This window comes from Notolabrus celidotus, chromosome 4 (assembly GCF_009762535.1).
Source record: "Notolabrus celidotus isolate fNotCel1 chromosome 4, fNotCel1.pri, whole genome shotgun sequence".
In the NCBI taxonomy this organism is placed as follows: domain Eukaryota; kingdom Metazoa; phylum Chordata; class Actinopteri; order Labriformes; family Labridae; genus Notolabrus; species Notolabrus celidotus.
The window spans coordinates 21,290,908-21,310,731 of record NC_048275.1 but is presented as its reverse complement, the minus strand read 5'-3'; the positions used below and the strand labels follow the sequence as shown (position 1 = coordinate 21,310,731).

Sequence of the window (19,824 nt, the reverse complement as noted above, 5' to 3'; positions counted from 1 at the left end):
GAGTCCTGCAGCTTATCATCAGGTTGTCACTGCGTGGCTACCATCGATTGTCTGCTGCTCAACCACAATTAACACCTAGCCCATACATCCTTCTTATTCACTGATTATCACACATACCACCACACTCATTCATGCAAACTAAGACATTTTTCTATAAGTTAATCTTTTATTTTATTCTGCTGATGGATTTCTTCACCTGTCATACTTCTTTAAACAACTTTTGTATGGAATCCTGTTTCTATAAAAGGATTTTCACACACATTAGCGCACCAAAACATCACAACTTAAAACAGAAACATATTCAAAAGCAGTTAGCGTACATGGAAAGCATTTTCACAGCATGCCAGAGCTAACTCGCAAACACACTGCATCCTATTCTAACACTTATGTCATTTTATACCCCTGCAGAACTTTATCCTTTCTTCTTCTGTCCCAGCACTTCTCCCTCTTCTTAAGTAAGTAGTTATTTTATTACAGAGCTCACATATTCTCCTATGCACCACAGGAGGTTACACTGCCTTTGTGAGCATGTACCTGCATCCAGCATGTATTTATATGCATGAGAGCATACTGCATGTGGGTGTGTGAGGGGATTACGAGCTTCTCCCCTTGTTTCCCTCAGTTGACAAGTTTACTCATAAATCACCTCCCTCTTTTTTCCAAACATATCTCCTTCCCTACGTCTTTCCTTTTCTTTATCTCCAACTCAAGTCTTTCTCAGGTCACATGCTTGGATTTGACGCCTCAGAACAGTTTGAATAAAACATTTTAGCCTTGTGCAGAACTCTATTTAACAGAGATATATACATTACATGCAGTTAAAAATGTACTTAAGGTGCACATTCTGCAACGAATTGCATCCTTCTCTATGTTTACTCCAATACTGTTTAGATCTACCAAACTGCTACAAATAACTATATGTCTTGGGTCTGTAAGATTCACACGCACGTGCACACGCACGCACGCACGCACACACGCACGCACGCACGCACGCACGCACGCACGCACACACACACACACACATACACACACACACACACACACACACAGACACAGACACACACACAGACACACACACACACACACACACACACACACACACACCGGGCTTAGTCCCATGATCCTTTCTGCTTCTCAACCTCCTATAGAAAAAGCTATGCATTAAGCTGTGCATTAAGACAAGGTGTGGTTCACTATATATTACCTGGATGCAAGCTGATACGTGTTATAGACATTAACACACATGCACATACACATACAATCTATGTTCAACACACACACACAAACACACTCATTGCACATGTAAGGTTGAAGTGAGGTCATGCAGGAGTCACATGACTAAGTCTGTGTGCTGAAACCAGGCTGTTATTGGACCGGAGGCCTATGTTTTGAGTCAGCAATACACGTAAGTCTTTATTGGCAGGAAAAATATCCTGAACCATCTCCAAGCATATGCACAGCTATGCACAGACACACCCACTGAAACACACACACATACACACTCAAAACATGCAGGTCTCCTGATCCAGCTCCTAATAACATGAGGTGGATTAGCTAGATCTGGTGCCACATATGGAGGGAAACATAAGAAAAACAGTGTGAAATTTAAAAGGAGCTTTAGACTGAGAGCAGCCATGGGGTCACTTAATCCCCATTACTCCACACACATAAAATACAAGCAAGTAAATACACACACACACACACACACACACACACACACACACACACACACACACACACACACTGTTGCGCCACCACCCAAGAGCCTAGTGTCCATTAAGAGAGCCATGAATCTAGCACTAAAGCTAGTTTTACAGAGTGGAGCAACAGGATTGGTAACCACGCTCGCACTCTCTCTCTCTCTCCCACACACACAGAACTGGAGAAGAGCTCAGCGTATATGTGTATTTGGTGTGTATGTTTGTGTCCATGACAACCAGGTGCCTCCCAAAGTTATAGAGAGGAAATGTTGGCCACTTGAAACACACACATGAACTCATTGGCTCTGACTTTTGCTGGCTTTGCAACCCTCACTGACTTCTAAACAGGACTCGCCAAAAGGCCAAATACAAACAGAGGGTTGGAGAGAGGGGGTGAGGAAGAAAGGGAGGGGAAAGAAGTTTGTAAAGCAAGATACAAAGAAGAAGAAAAACAAAGAATAATGGCAAGAGAAGGAGAATAGAACATCGGAAGGGAGCGTGTAGCTGCAGCATGTGACCTCCGTCACTCTCTTTATCTCTGTTCCTGCTTCCCTTCACACACATTCAGGCTGTCCGGCGCTCTGTGAGCCGGTCATCCATCAATGCCAGAGAGAGGGTATGGCTGGAAGCCTGGTTTTACCAAGAAACAACATGGCTGTCCCGTGCTGCCCACTCAACAAACACAACATTGGAAGAAGTCTGTGTCCCTTTAGCCTTTGGGTAGGATCAAATGTGTATGTGGGTACAGTATGTGTGTATGTGCTCATGTCAAAGCTCTTTTAGCATTGCCGCTTTCCTGTGTGTTCTTTAGGTTTTTGGGGAATTTTGCATATGCATTTTTATGCAAATATAGATTTTTTTTTTTTGTTTACCACACACAAATAAATACAGTTTGAGTCACCAAAAAATAAACAAATTTCTGTGTACACACACACTAAGACAAACACACACAGATGACCAATGTCACACAGAGCCAGTACTGCTGACAGGGCTTGCAGTGTGGGACTGCCACAAACACACAGCGGTTGACCTAAATCCCCCCCATACTGCCGGTGTCATATCCTGTGTGTGTGTGTCACTTCCCCCCGCTGGTTCCCAGCAGCCATCGCTATGGGGATCCCTCTGATTGCCCAGAAACTAGCAGAGGTGGTTTTAAGCAGACGAAATCCACAGTCAGCAAACACCACAGAAGAAGAAGAAGTAAAGTAAAGAAAGCAATGCAATGTGTTTTCAGAAAGTGGAACAATTTATTTTCACAGATTCACATGCTTATGCTTGTAAAAATTATCTTGTTGTAATCAGAGCTGATCAGCTTTAATTTCTTAAATAAATATATTAATCAGTTTTTTAATGTATAATGCGTGAAATCACAATATAGTTCTCTCATCAGACTTCACATAGAGAGCAGCTTAAGGCCGAACTCTGTGCTATATTATTTACAGACCCAACATTAACCAACATACGTAGGTACAGTGGCAAAAAAATCCCTTTAAAGGGCAGAAACCGTGGGCACAATCAGATTCATCAACGAGCAACCATCAGTCATGACCACACAGGCCGAGAAAGTATGTAACAAGCAAACTGTTTTTAGGAGTTACTAAGACTTTTATGGCAGTGAATATGTCTGCAAGATTCCAGCCATTCTCTACTTCATTGATAACTATGGGTCATTTATGCAACACGTACGTAGCTTCCAGCACAAACAGCATTCAGACTTATTATTTAACCGTGTGTTTACAAATTCTTTGCTAAGAACCATCAATTATCTTAATTGCATAAGACTAATGTCTCTTGGCTGTTAATTGTAGAGGAAGGTGCCCTTTTTTTGGCACAACATACTCTGCATCCCCGCTGCTGAACTTCACAAGAGCATTTGATCACCACAGAAAAACATCAGTGTGAGAACAACAACCGACTGATGAGGATGAGAACGACAGCGACCATGTGTGCTCCGACACAGACCCTGGCATTCACAATCTACCACTGCTTTCATGTTTTGGACCCCCCCTCTGCTACTACAAAAGAATGTTGAAAAGCAAAGGGAGAGAAGTGGGGAGAAAAGAGGAGGGAATAAAAAAGACTTGAGAGGGAGGCGAGCGAAGAGAAATGCAGGTTTGGCCCCGGGCGGCGTGCTGTGATGTAAGAGAAACAGAGAGAGTGAGAGGAAGAAAAGGGGGGAGGAGAGATGGTGTTTGGATCAGAGTGTGTCTTTGCACATGGACACCTTTATGTGTGTAAGAACACACACACCTCTGCACACACTGATGTTGACATAATACAGTTTAGACAGGGTCGTGTCTGCACAGGCGAGAGATTCCTGTTAAGACTTATTGGTAGCAACCGACTTCAAACTGAGGGAAGAAAATATTGTTTTAGAAATTATTTTCTCATTCAAACAGTGTTGAAATCTGAGGGTGAGGTCATATCTAGTGAAATGTGTGCGTTCATGTATGTGTGTAGTGTGTGGTATTTGTTGTAATGTCAGGGAGTTTCAGGCTGAAGCAACTTGACAGAGCTGCAGTGTATGAAACAGGCTCTAGGGCATGGACTGAAACTGGGCCTGCTAATTCCAAAACACACACACACACACACACAGACACACACACCTCAAAAGGCTTTCTGCGAACAAGTTCCAGCATCTCTCTTTCCAGCTTGTCAGCATACTGAACCATGCAGCTCATCTCACTTTACCTGTTTGTCTCTGTGGCATTTCTTTTAAAGGATAGATCTTGTTGTCCCATTTATGTTTTTTCCATCATATCTTTTTGTTGGTATATACAGTTGTACACACAACACTGGATGTAATTCATGGAAACATCCTAGAAGCTATGTTGGATGCATGAGATCCCATTAAGCTTTCAATTTAGTCCAAACTCTTTAAAAATTCTGTGCAAAAGCCCAAAGTGAATGCACACAAATCGCTGTTATCAAGGTCTCACTGCAAGGAAACTGTGCACGCACAACTTAGCAAGCGTTGTACGATGAAAGTAATCAGAATTATGTTTTGTAAACTGAAAAGGACTGTTTATAACAGAGCAGTTGGGTAACATTTTCCTGTTTTCCAATATTTTTCTTTGATATGTTTGGCTCGGTTCAGTCCAAGCTGTCTGATCATTTTTCTTTCTTTTGTTGCCACGACATTCCCAGAACAACAACCAGACCATAGCAGAAGAGACCTCTGATGTAAGAAAAGCAGGCTGATCCTTGACTTTGATGCAGTATGTTTTATTTGTACACCAATTGCAGAGACAAACTATCTCATAGAAATGTTTTCATCACAACAGACTTCTACTCGTACCCTCCTACTCCTTCCCTCACCTCCTCCTCTTCTCCTTTCTTCTCCTTCCTCCTTCTCTCCTCCTTTCTGAAACCCGATAAGCAGCATGTATGCACGTGTCACGCACGCCGCTCCTTCCCAAATAGCCTCCACGTCCGTCCACTCTGCCCCTCTTAAATACAACCTTTCTCTCCCTCTCTCTCTCTCGTTCGCCCTCGCTCGCTCTCTCCCAGCCTATGCTTTTAAGACATTCGTAAAAGGAGGTCTTATTGACAAAACAATCGCTCGGCGAGGCTTAAACACTGCCTTTAAAGGGGCATTATTAAATTGCAGGCAGGAAGGGGAGGGGCAGCCAACAAGGGAAACCTGATGACCTCGCCATTGATTTTTACATCAGCAGAGCGTTAGGAGAACTTAGCAGAGAGATACTCACTATGTCCAGAGAGAGAGAGAGTAAAGAGAGAAAGATATTTCAGATGTTACATCTTTAGCTTTTAGCTGATTCAGTAGTCTGCAATGTGTGAGCAGGTAAAGAGTTACATTGTTCAAGGACATTTCGATGCTGTGTCATTTAGAAGACCTAAACCTGTCACTGCGTTCTCCTCATAAATACTAAACTTTTACTTTTTGATTTTTCAGTGTATTTAATCTGTCATGGAACTTGTGTAATAACCCAGTCATTCTTACATCTTGTATTTTATCACCAATGATCATCAACATGTACTGTTTCTTAAAAAACAGCAGGCATCAGATAAACCAGAAATAAAGGCAGAGAGCCAGTGAACCTCCGATCTCATTAGCTGTAAGAAATGCTCAAACACAAAAGGTTTTTTGTTTGGAGAGCATGTCAAGATGTCAGGTGACAAAGTCTCTGACTGAGACAAAAACAATGAACACATCGTCTACTCTCTTCATTACCTTAAAAACAAACAGTAAGGAGAGTTCTGGTGATCCTGCTTTGTCTTAGCCTGACAAATGTACTTTTTGCCTTTATCGATAGGTCAGCTTAAGAGAGACAGGAAATATTAGGAGGAGAGAGTTAGAGGAACATGCAGCAAAAGGCCAAGGTAGGAATGGAACTGAAGCGCAGCAACAATGACTACTGTGCTGCTTTGGCATTTTAGCTATAAGTGTCACTTTAAGCCTGTGTGTGTTCAATACAAAAAACTCAACTGTCTGAGCATTGTTATGTTGTAGTAAGTGTGTGTTCATGTAGGGACTTACTTTTATGTTCTTAAACATGGGTGTGTGGAAACAATACACACACTCACAGTGTACATACCTTACCTGTCTAAAAAGTCTATACTGTACAAGCCGCTAAGTAGGGATGTGTCCGACTATTTGCCTTTGGGTGTGCACATTCTAAATATATGATCCTGCTGTCTAAATGCACACATGTACACATGCATACAGACGTACGCACACACACACATATACACTCACGCACACAGCAACACTTTCTCCATTCAAATTGAGATTCCCTGGTGCAGCGTATTTCTGCCAATAATTCATGAGTGATCTGCGCCCCTTGCCGGCCTTTAGCATTTTTATTTAATCTGCTGAGCCCTACCGCGTGCTCGCTCATCAATAATACACACCGACATGTGTGTTAACACATCTTTGGTGTGCAAGAGAGAGAGAGAGGGAGAAAGAGAGGGGAAGAGAGAGAGAAGGGGATAGACTATATGTATAGTACATACAGTATATGGAGGAAAGAGCAGATATAAGAGTGTGTGCTTGGCTCAGTGTGTTTCAGACAAACATTTGATGCTATAACATGTGACAGGAGTGTGTTTTATTTGTCAGTTGTTCTTGTTGTAATCGTTAGGTCTTACCCTGCTGAGAAACATGGGTGACCCCTGTTTCATCTGCAGCAGTTTGACTTGAATCGAGTGTCCATGGCCGGGGTATGACCGTGACACGCTCCCACTACATGTTTTATGCCTCCTGAAGTTCTCTTTGACTTGATGTCACAGTTGTAGACCTGATTTGATGCAAGTGAACGCATGAGAAAATGTGTGTGCGTGTGTGTGTGTGTGTGTGTGTGTGTGTGTGTGTGTGTGTGTGTGTGTGTGTGTGTGTGTGTGTGTGTGTGTGTGTGTGTGTGTGTGTGCACGTGTGCGTGTGCTTGTGCGTGTGTGCTTGTGTGCGTTTGCTTGCTGACAAACAGAATCACAGCTAGGGGAAATTGACTTCACCAAATCAGTGGGTCAGGAGGTAACATCACCAGGGGTTGCTATGGAGACACCCAATGACGGGGCTTCCCGTCCAGCACAACAGCACGCCTGTGAAATGGCAGTTCCCCTGACATAACCTCTCTCTCTATCTCTCTCTGATTGTCTCTAACTTTATTTCATTCATTTTCATCCCCCGTTTCTTCATCCCTCTATCACCATCCCTCTCTTCCCCTTCTCCTATTTCTCTCATTTTTTTTATCTTTTTCTCCCCATCACTCCATCTCTTTACTTTATTGTTTTCCCTGTCGATCACACTCCCATGTACAATGAACTGTTCGCTCACTCAAACAACCATGCATGGAAATATGCCTCTGGACAAGTGCACATACACACACAAGCACGCACACACTTGTATACAACAAAATGTGAGGGGGCAGCGAGATCCCAGCATGCAGGGTTTAACAGCTAATACCCCTTAGATTAACCACCCCCGGTTCCCCTCTCAAACTCATACACACACATATACACTCACACACATCTTCCACAGACCAAGATTAACCTCCCACAATTTACACAGTGTGTGTTGGTCATGCACAGAAACACACACACGCACGCACACACACCTTCAGGGTGTGTTGCTACCCCCCCACCACCACCAATAAAAAAACAACAAACAGAATGAGAGCACACAGTCAGCCTTAAGTGACCAAGCTACTGTTCATGTGACTGGCTGTCTGACTCACAGACACACACACAGACACACACACACACACACACACACACACACACACACACACACACACACACACACACACACACACACACACACACACACACACACACACACACACACACACACACACACCTACACACATGAACACACTGCTCGGCTTTATCTCGGCTGTAAGAATTGATCCCCCATGGATTTCAGAGGGGTCACGTGATTTGATAACCTCTACAGGATTCCCTCTGGTCAGAGGGCCTTTTTTTTGCCCGTGTGTATGTGTGTGTGCATGTGTGTGTGCGTGTGTGTGTGTGTGTATTATTTTTGGCCTGGTATTAAATGAATTCTCCATAGACTGATACACCATCCCCTAATCTAACGTCTGTCTGTCTCTGAGGTCTATGATTGAACAATGGCGGGGAATAATGTTAACATCATTAGTCTGCTGGTAATGGGGATTTATCATGTCTCATCTCTTTCTCTCCCCCTCTCCTTATCATCCTTCTCTTTCTCTTCATCTATTTTTCACTCCGTCTCTCTCTCTCTCTCTCTCTCTCTCTCTCTCTCTCTCTCTCTCTCTCTCTCTCTCTCTCTGCTGCTCTTTGCCTCTCCCCCTTTCCCACTTTCATATACCTACCTTGCGAAATGACTGATACTTTCAAGGATTATTTTAAGGGCCGCTAACATCAAACACCTTCTTGCCTGGACCCGGCCTCAGTCAGCCAGATTCCAGCCCCTTTAATTAGACACGGCTAATAACACTAAGCATGTGCTGATAGCCATCTCTCTGATAAGAGTAGCCACACAAGGACACAGGGCCCCTTTCTACCTTTTTTACAGTGCTACCTGAGGTTAAAACCGCTAGTTAGCGAGCTTATTTTATGGCACCAGCTGCAGTCACGCTCGTGCCCAATTAGCAGGCTAGTTTGCACTTACAAAGCAATAATCTGTAAAGGCTGTAAAGCACCAGGCTGCGTACTTTTAAGCTAGGCTATATGCTAACAAGGACAACTTGTAATGCTTAATTCATTATGAGAATAAAGATGAAATATTTAGTGAATGGGAGCTGATTAAAATGTTATCTAACATAATTTTAATGACAGATTAATGAGCAGCTGCTGCTGTAATGTCATGCTGGAAAAAACCTTACATATTTTCAGTCATGTTTGATTTTTAATCAACTTTTTAAAGTAAATTTGAGCTCAAATATGCCATTGTTGTCTATAAAAGTTACTAAATTGCACAGCTAACTATCCCTAAATAAGAGCCAAACTAACTTTAAGCTAGCTTAAAGAAAAACTTGGAGTCTAAACTATGAATAAATGTTATACAGTTTTACCATGAGAGATAAATGTTAAATGAGATGTTCACTGACTGACTTAAACAAATGTTAATCACAGTTAAAGATGCTTCAAAAAAACCCAAATAAGTGAGTCAAAGTAAATCCCTATAATTAGTCTCAAAGCTACCACTTTTTTAGTGATCATTCTTGTTTAACTGGAAAAACATCCAATAAAATCACCCAGCTTACATTTTGGATGATTTTATTGGATGTTTGCAGATAGTAGTTTGACTTTTAATTAACATGGATGCTCATGTTTTGGGCAGAGTTAGGCTCTTGGTTTGGAAAATCACTCCAGGCCATATCTCTTTAGTTGGATTGATCTAGGTGAGGATGATTCGGTAAGTGGTGAGTGAGTGTGTGTGTGTCTGTGTGTTTCTGTGTGTGTAGGATGAAAAATAGGGGTGGAGTGGAGGCATTAATTCCAATCATTAAGAACTTGGATAGCCCCAGGGTGCAAACCCTTGAAATCGAATGCATGTAAACTCTGAAAGCACTCACCAGTTGTTCACTTGTAGGATGGTGAGGCCTGTGTCTTGTGCCAGCTGTTTCTTCTGTTCTTCTGACGGGTAGGGATGCTGCAGGAGAGACAAGACAACATCTTTGAGAAAAGGCTGACCACAAATTGTTTAATGAAGCTTCTTGTTGCAGAAAAAGGAAACTGATGTGCCTTTTAATAAAGAAAGAGTTGTCATAGGTTACAGGCTACACACGCACAGAATCATACAGCGTAATGAGAGGTAGAAAATGAGCTGTGTGCTAATGCTCATTGGTGCGTAGGTGTCAGTATGTATCCTGTAAGTGTGTGTGAGTGAGTGTGTGCACGTTAACATTCCTCTCTCTCCCCCACGATCATTAATGGAATATGAAATCTTGTAATTAATGGCAGCCAAAAAGGCAAGCCAATTAGAAAGTTAAGTGAAGTGGAGAACCAGCTCTGGTAATTAGGCAGCCTCTTACACAAATATATTCGCGTCGATGGCCCCCCTTTCACCTCGCTGCATATGTAATCAGAGAGCAGGGAATATGTAACATTAACCCCGTGGAATACAGACACAAGAAGGTAGTCTCTTGTCTTTATGCTGCTGTTCGCTTTTGTTCTTATTGAAGTTGGGGCAATAACATGAGTCTGTTAAGTTTGCCACTTTGCTGTAATCCTTTTCTACTGTTAAAGCGCACTGTTTGTAAGAAATTCTAACTACATAATGTATCATAAGTTTCTTTTTTTTAATTATGAGCTTTCATATTGCTATATCAGCAACATATTTATTGTTATATTAAGTGTTTTGAAACCAAAAAATCTAAATACCTGGCATTTAAAGGGCAGAAAAGTGAGATTTCTCCACTGTAGAAGTCTCTTTTCCCACAGAGAGAAATAAGCTTTGACATTACATTTGACTGTCACTTTAGGATAACATGTTCAAAACATATCAAATAAACTGATACAAAATAAATAGCATCACATTATTCTGATACTGTTTAACATTGAAATAATCTAATGAATAACAAATATGATACATGAATGACAGACTACAGCGTTGCGGGTCAGATAATCCAAACTGACTAAAAACTGGTTGTTTTAAAGTTAACTCCAGACCACAGCCCCTCCTCCAGAGGCCAGCTGAGAACAGTTAAAGTCAAGCCACCTGTTTAAATATATAGAATGAATAAATTGGATAAATGTGTGTTGATTTATATTAGAGCAGGGGGTGTCATAGTAAGACGGGGCCTTGTTGGCGGAGGACAATGTGCTGTTCATGACTGGGACAAGACATGGACTGTGCAGAACACCATCGGCAGGCTGTAAAACAGGTGGAGAGGGGGGCCAAAGGAATAAAGATTGTTGAAGCTCTAACTACAAATGTTACACAGACAGTACGTTACAAAATTATATTATGATCAAGGAAAACAAAAGAGACAACTAAATAATAAAGGGTAAAGAGGGATCACTGACTGATTCCTAAAATGTCTTACATTGATAACTAACCAGTGTTACACATAGATCTTTAAAACAGTTCTTCACTTGCAATACATATACATTTAGGCCACTGAAATCAATATAAAAAAATCTCCAATATAATTATTAAAAAATTAAAAAGGCACCATGCAAATAAAGATGCATTGTCTAACTGATAGAAAACAATGTTTGGTTTCTCTGCAACAAACGTATCACCTTTTGTCAAATTAAATTGATTTATCATACTGACAGGAACTTGCCACCCTTTCAGAACCCCGATATTTACTCACTTATCACCTGATTTTGCATTGACTAACCACAGGCGCCACACATACGGCCAGTGCTTAATATATAGAGTATGTCTAACAAGAGCACACACACTTAATAGTTAATCAGACGTGTAAAATCAGTGCGGCGCCAGCTTTTTCATTTTTTCATTACAGTTTTTCCAGCACATAATGAACAGGATTGTGTTTAATGCTGGGACGAGTCAGCAGAGAGAGAGGAGTCTCATTTTTCCCAGCCTGCCCTTGTCCATGTGATTGGTTGTGGGGAATGGGAACACAAGGAGGCTAATTTCATGCGCTAAGTTATAATTGCATTGTCGCCTCTGGCCAAATTGGTGTCCACTTCTTCTTTATACAACCATTTGTGTGAGTGTGTGTATGCATGTGAACTGTCAGTTCATTCATATAGTGTGCATGTGTACAAGTATCCTTCATACTATACACTGACAAGATAATATCAGAATTTGCTAATCAAGGCGCCAATCAGCTGCTTGTGTGTGTATAAAGTAAGAAAACACTACTCTTTAGGGCCTGTGTCATCTGATGTGTTGACGCACTTCACATATAGACACCGCACACACTCACAACTCACACATTACAGCTTATCATGTGAACATGTCTTTTAAGTTGGCCTTGCCGACAAACAGAGCTGATTGAACAGGAGAGGATCAATGTGTCTATTCTACAGGCCGCAGATTTTAAGGAAGCAGGAGTGTCTGCCTCGTGATATTGGGGCGCTGCAGCCACGCCAGGGGCCACAGTGCAACACAAACACACCCTGTATCAGTGCGTCTGACTCCAGCTTCCCAGCAAACACAGGCAGACAGACAGCTATAAAGAACCAGTCATACACAGACAGACACGCATGCAATCTAAAACCCAGACTGTGTTCATCTAGCATCCTGCCAGCGGAGGAATCTAACCAAGTATATTTACCCAAGTGTGAAAATAAGAACAAATTTGAGGTTCTTGTATTTATCATATGATTAATAGATTCAAAATAAAGCAGTGTAGGTGTTACTTAAAGGAGACATTAGTTACACCTATATCTGCAAAAGACAGCTAAAATATGATCACATAATACTGACAGGGTTTATTTTGCAGGATATTACATGTTTTACTCTTCCTAATTCTGGTACTCTTGACTTCTTATATATATCTAACTGAATGTAGTGATTTTACATGTAATGAAAAGTTTTTACATTGTTATGCGCTATCATATTGCTCATCTTCTTTCATTACTTTGTCCTGCCCTTGTCCAACCCTGAAAGTGTTACATTTGAGAACTGCTGTTTTTAGCTCACTTTATAATATGTACTTAATGGAAGAATTACCAAGAAAAGATGTCCTGAAAGCCAGCACTTCAAAACTGTTTTTGTCCGCCCTTTTCTCAAAACCGCCAAATTAGCTCCTCTCTGTCAAAACACTGTGATTTAGGTTCTCAGCGCAGCAACAAGTCACCCAGTTTTAATATTGTCTGTCAGTGATTCTGGTGTCTTAATGGTCTTTGGCTGTGGTTCAGCAAGTAAGGAGAAAGAGAAAGAAAGGCCTTTAGTGAGAAAAGCAATAACATGTTCTTTAAAAGAGCAGATGGAAAGTTTCTCCGCGCATCCTTCCCTCCCTTCCCTCTTCCCTCCGCCTATCTTAATGATATGTCTTCTCCAAATATACAACTCCTTTCATGAGAATTTCCACCCCCCTCTATTGCTGCTCTCTGAGCATGTGGGTGCCAGGAGGGGCGTGTGTTTTCTCTTTTCCCTTCTGTACGTCTTATCAATCTGACTGTGCATGCGTGGGTGCGTTCCTGTGTGTGTGTGTGTGTGTGTGTGTGTGTGTGTGTGTGTGTGTTTTATTTTATGTGAATCTATTTGAGTATATTCATATTTGCAAGCTGTGGACAAGAGAGAATGTTTATTTGTGTGTGTCGGTTCTCACTTCAGCTGTAAATAAATTCCACTGTGCATGGTCATATTTGTGTGTGTGTGTGCTTGTGTGCAGATTTCTGTGTGGGTGAGTAACAGAGCATCAGTAACATCCCCTCCCTGTCTGACCGTCTTCCTCTCTGACCCCTCAGACAAGAACAAGGAGGGGATAGAGAAGCAGAGAGGAGAAGGAAAGAGCGAAAGAGGGAAGAAGGAGGCAGGGGAGGAGACAAATAAATGGATATATGCAGCCCACAGGGGTTTAACCAAGAGATAAGAACAGAAATATTTTGCAAGACCCCTCTTTACTCCCCTTGTCCAATGCTTAACCCAGGACACAACTATTTAATAATGTCAACTATTACAGCTACTAATACAGACAAGAAATCTGCGATAGAAGTACATTCAAAATACAAAGGATCAAATGTTTTTCATTACCTGAAATTAGTCTCTATTAGGTTGAGATGTTATTAAGACATCCAAAAGTGACATAAAGCAATCATTTATATTAGTGGAAGAGAAACTAAAAATATACTGAGCTAATAAAATATAAGCTGTCATTGTGGTTCTTGTTTCTTCTTCCTACAGTTTGAGAGCAGTTCTGGTGCTACGCTAAAAATTCAAGCTGAGGAAACACACACTACTGTGTCAAACAGCTGATCTATGGCCCACACAGAACACACAGTCCAAACCAATTCTTCGTCTCGTTTTCAGGAGATATAACTCACTACATATGCATTTACAAAAGCACAACATAGGGCTGTGTGTGATAGCGCAAGAAGACAAATTTCCCCCTGTCTTTACCCAGACTTTTTCTTGCCAGCTCCAGAGTAGAATTTCTGTGTGAAGTCAGGGTGAGCCTCTGTGAGAACGCACCAGGAATTATTCAGGAAAATTCACCAGAGCAAGCCACCGGGATGATGATGTTCATATCATGCAACCAGTGTGAGAAAGGAAGAGAAACACACAATAGGATGAATAGAAACATCAGGGGTGGCAGAAGGACAATGGTTTTCAAGATGAGAACAAACAAGATGTCTGCGCATCCTCCCATTTACACATTACTTTGATATGAATTAAATAACTATCATAATAGCCTTGGTCTTTGTAGCTTTGTCTGCCATCATGATGTAAACATTAAACCATGGCAACCGCAGGGTATTTTGGTGTCTGGTCATTCCCCCAAAGACTCATCTCCTGCCCCCAGCCCACCACCCTTGTCTGACAGGGAAGACAACAAGCTGTGAGTGATTTGTGTGATTGAGCATCTCTGGCATCTTCTAAAAATGTCTGTGTACATTGAAAGTAGCTTCGGACTTTTATAGATACAGCTGTAAAGATCATGGCTCCTTAATTCTTGTGTTTGCAACTAAACCATTTAAAGCCTCACCACAACAGTCTCAGTTACTGTTTTGTTCGGGATACTCTGCTTCAAAATGTGGGGAGAGCTATTTCAGAAATGTCTTTTATCTTGCTGCATTTCACTTTGTCTTGCCTCCTCAGCAAAATCAGCTATCTTTGCTATTCTCTCTCTCTTTCTGTCTCTCCCTTTCACTGCTCCAAATAGTTTGACTTTGCACTTTTAATTTGTCCTCTACAAATTACAAAAGCAACCAAACAACACAGTAAACATGACGGTAAAATTCAACCTTAACACATTTTTTTGTTTTTTTTTGTCTGAATACTCTAATGCCACACTTGTCAAATTAGTAATAAATGTCAAATAACTTCATGTTGCATATCGTATCACACATTTACTGCATTTTATGACTGCATCTCCATCTGAACCTGTGTACTTCCCCCCTTGTTAACAGTTTCACTGCAGCTGCGCTTGTTTCAGTCCTTCTTTAGCCATTAGCTCTACGGTGTTATCGTTGCATATTTTCTATTTAAAGCAGTGCTTCCCAAGCCTCTGCATCCCATTAAAAAAACTTGACACGCCACATTAAGTCTAAAAAACTGAAACCATGAAACGTGATGGAGGGAGGAATGAGGGAGAGGAAAATCATATGTTGTCTCAGTCATGTGATGTCCCTCAAAAAAGAGGCCATGACACTGCACAATCTGTGGATAACACACATGGGTCAATGGTATTTTGAGCTAGCTTGCTTTAACACCAGATGGTTGGGGTTTGCCACAAGGCACTGGGAGGCCATAAAATGCAGTGAATCACAGTAAACAACTTGTTAATGTGCAACAGTTAACTTTCATGTACTTCTTGTTGTTGATTTAATACTTTTAATTACTTTTTTTAACAACTTTTGAAGCGTTTTACTATTTTGATGGAGTCAACCCTAAATCTGACTCAATAAGCCGGTTACAGTAAAACCATGCTAATTTGCTGACTCGTATGAAGCTACTTAGGTGAAAGTAAAAAGCCTTGACTTTGCCAGGACTGTTCCCCAAACTGTTCCCAGGTCAAATCACCGTGGAAACCGAGCTGCCCATCAGGAATGCCTAACGGCTAATCCGGGGGCCTTTTTGGCTAGAAGGGCATCAGAGTATCATACCAAACTGTCTCACACACACACACACACACCCACTCAGGAGCACACAGTTTACTGGAAGTGCAGCCTTGCTGCTGCCAGACGTGTATGAGATTACCTTAAATATTTGGGGAGGCAAGCACATTGTTATGCTAACAACAAATGGCCAGAACCCTGAGCACAAGCAGACCTCAAAACAAGCGTTCCAAACTGTAAGCCTGTTGTATCTCATACAAGCTTCCAATTTCAAAAGTGTCTAGCTCATTCAGTGGAAGTTTCATCCTCTGTGTGTGTGTATGTGCGCATGTGCTCGTGCTGTGTAGCAAAAGCTACGCAATTTCAAATTCCTCTCTGTGTAGGTGGCATCGACTGACATCCCTTTGACTTCATTAGGGAGCAGGGACCCAGCTACAAAGCTGGCTCTGGGAGAAAAGGGGTGATTAAAGGAAAAAAGAAAAGAGAGTGAGAGTGAACAAAACAACAACAGAAAAAAAACAAAGCCCCGCTAACCTAATTTCCTCTGATTTTGGGCTGCTCTGATGCAAAATAACAAAACAGAGCAAAAACAGATCTTTAGAGAGATTCAAAATGATCTAACTACAGAATGTGCGTCCTCCATATAGTCTGCGCAGGATAAATGGCCCCATCTTCATCTTGAACGCCAAAAAAAAAAGGAGAAGCAGCGTCTTTCATGGCATTGGACTACGGAAAACCAACTCAGCGCTTGAAGCATGAATAATTCAGCATCGTTTTGAAAACCTCGATATATGCACCAGAAATGGCGAAGAAACCCCCTTTCAAACTGTTTTTGTGATCCAATCTCTCCATCTCTTGTAGAGATAAAGAACATGGAGAAAAAAACAGATGTTCCTGGGCTTTTCATTCATTAATGAGCATTTTCCCCCTCAAAAAAAACAGGTTTTGTTGGTTTAGGGAAATCTCTCAGCGCGCTTGCCTATGGGAATGAGATAAATCTAGTTAGCTGGTGAGGCAAAGGGTGAAAAGTATATCATTAAAGCACTACTACAAAGTGGATTAGACAATGTACAGCATAAACAGGCTCTGCATAATGATAATTGATGATTAGCATCATTCATGGCTTTTTTAAAAACTCTAGAGGCACTGAACATTAAGGGCAGCAGTTACTGATGTAGCCTGTTCCTGTCGGGTGTGAACGATGATCCGTGTGCTTTGCACATGGGTGGGTCTCCAGCCTACAATGTGTATACTGAAGCTTATAGCATGTATGCACATGACCACGTCTTAACAAAGCACTGTACTGTTTTGTTAAACATTGAATGTTAAGGGTAGGGTCTGTTAAAACTGAAGAAGAGCATCTTATCCGCGCAGTATGTGTGGAGTCCCTACTCTCTGCTTGCTTTCACTAAGAGCGAGGGCGTGCTTCATTAGTCCTCCCCATTCCAGCTCAGGGGAGGCTAAATTTATTAAGGGGGCCGGATGTTGCACAACACCTGCTGCTGTGCTTCCCTCTGTGCAATAAAGGGAAGGGGGTGCAGCATGCTAGCTAGTGCTAGTGGTAAGCGCTGCTCGTTGGACTGAGGCTGATGAGCTGGGGCTAATTCAGGGGGTGATTATGTAGTTTGCTGGACCACTAAACCTCTTTAAGCCCGTAATTACTGCCTATCTGAGCGAGGGGAGGCACTCCAAAGCAATCGGTACTCGCACCAAGCGGCGCAGTGAACGGCAGCCACAGCTGGAGGTGGGCTGCCTCAGGGCTGCCTGGGATGGAGGGGGTGTGTAAATGGGGGAGTAGGAGGGATCCACAAAGCGCTGTCCCAGTCAGGTAGCACAGATAGCTGGGAGAAAACAGCAGGACACCCCTTGGAGCGCCAGCATGCTCGCTAGCTCCAAGCAACAGTGCTTGGAGCTAGCATTCTAGCAGTGATCTCCAAGTTTCAAAACAAATGTTCTCTTGTTACACACAGCTACAATACACGGAGTTCGTTACACAGACTGCAGAGAGACTAAGTGCTGCAACGGGAGAGTTCAGAGCAACAGAACAGAAACAATTAAACAAATGATTAGACTTCCTAACCACATAAACTCCTCTTATTAAAATGAAAGTGAGCAAGGAGGAGGGGGAGGGGTTGGATATGTCATTGTGATGAGAAACTGGAGTTCTTTTTTTAGACTCAGTGTCTTTGAGATACAAGAGGGAATCAGATTCTCAGATTGCACCCGGACCGTGGGGGAATCCATTTCATTTCACCTGACTTTCAAGGAAATTTGACTTTACGTAATGCCACTGAAATCTGATCTCTCTGAGGAAGCAATTTGGGGACCACAGAACATTCTAATAACCCTGGCGATATTATTATGTTATTATCATAATTACCCTTTTGCCCCCGACGTTTTAATTAGAAACTCACCGTTGGCCCCCAGGGGCGTGAAAGGAACCTGGGTTGGGGGAATGCTCAAACTAGGTAAGGGTATTTCACAATTGCTCCCTTATGCTTTCTGGAGCAGCAAGTTTAAGAGGGAAGGAGGACGCAGCCGGTGCCTTTGAAAGATGAAGCTCTCTCACTCTACCTCCTCTGTCTTTTTCTGACATCTCTGTCATTCAAAGTACACCTCCCACCCTCCCTCTTATTCCTTTATCTCCCTATCTTCCTCACCCGTCTCCACCCCCTCCATCCCTTCTGTTCTATATTTAGCATTTTGCTTAACTATCTCATGCTACCTCCTTTTCTCCTCCTCTTTTCTTCCACCTCCGCTTAACTCCCCTCTTTGCCATTACATCTCATCTTCAATTTTAATATCCTTGCCTCTTCCTCCTCAGTCAAATGCATCCCTCCACCTCCTTATTTTTCCTCTCTCTCTCTTTCTTTCCCGGCTTCAGCAGCGGAGGGCCTTCTCCATCAGTGCACCGCTTTTTACAAATCAATGACTTAATCTGTCGTAACAAACAAGTGAGCAGCACCCTCAGCCCTGTTCACTTCCCCCCGCCATCACTAACACCACGACAACGGGGCAAGTGAAGAGTGAAAGGAGAGAGAAAGGTGGAAAAAAAAAATGCAATGTGAAACACATTGTATTGAGAGAGTGTGATGGCAGATGGGGAAAAAAAGACAAGGAGCAACGTGAAGATTAGAAGGACATAAACAAGTCTGAATAAGATGTAAAAATGGAAAGAGGAAAGGGAGAAAAATAGATGAGTTTGTGTGATGGTTTTCCCACCAAATGTCCTCCAAGCCTTCCGACTCCTCTACCATGAGTTATTGCCTGTCTGCATTCACCACCTGGTTCACTAGCTAGGATTTCTCCCACTCCACTGAACAGAAACACACAAATATGCACACCAATGACAAAGACACACATGCACACAAACACACATTTGACACAGTTGCACCATGGGTCAGCCGGCCATGTGTAAACGCACCACCTACTCATGACGATACCTTCTATGCCACCTGTCTTTAGTGCATCAACCTCACAGTGTTTTACAGGAAACTTCAATCAAAACATTATGAGACAAGTAGGTGTAAAATGATGAGTTATGGCTGGATATCACAGGGTACCTCATTTATAAATCATAGCACTCTCCCCAATGTCTTTGAAACAGAGCACCAATATTGCTATGATATCATGGTTCAAGGCCATTAAAGCGCAAGGCAACGCAAGTGTGCATTATAGAAAGAAATGAGTGTGAGGGAGTCATGGCAGAAAAAGAGGAGAGAGGCAGAGAGGCAGAAGGCATGCATAAAAGATAGGAAACCTTCATGGTTTGTCAGAAAGAAGTGTTTTGTCTGAGAGAGGAGGAGACAAAGACCGAGTATGGAGGGAAAGAGAGAGGAAGGGAGAGAGCGTTCACGCATGGGAGAGAATACAAGTGGGAGGAACTGAATTGATAAATTAGTTCAGCCAATGCGCAAACTGATTACCACGACGGCAAAGCCACAGGATCCATCGAGCACACGCATGGAATGAGACA

General features: G+C 42.2%; 1 protein-coding gene across 2 annotated transcripts in view; it reads right to left on the bottom strand.

Moving 5' to 3' along the window:
• Positions 1 to 19,824, bottom strand: part of meis1b (Meis homeobox 1 b) — an 80,436-nt gene that overhangs the window by 14,411 nt on the left and 46,201 nt on the right. For both annotated transcript variants that reach the window (XR_004631082.1, XM_034682407.1), the window contains exon 9: positions 9,722 to 9,798. Coding sequence is in view for 1 of the 2 variants with exons in the window: in XM_034682407.1 (XP_034538298.1) it covers positions 9,722 to 9,798 (77 nt within the window). In the remaining variant the exon portion in view is untranslated. The remainder of the gene's footprint in view (positions 1 to 9,721; positions 9,799 to 19,824) is intronic.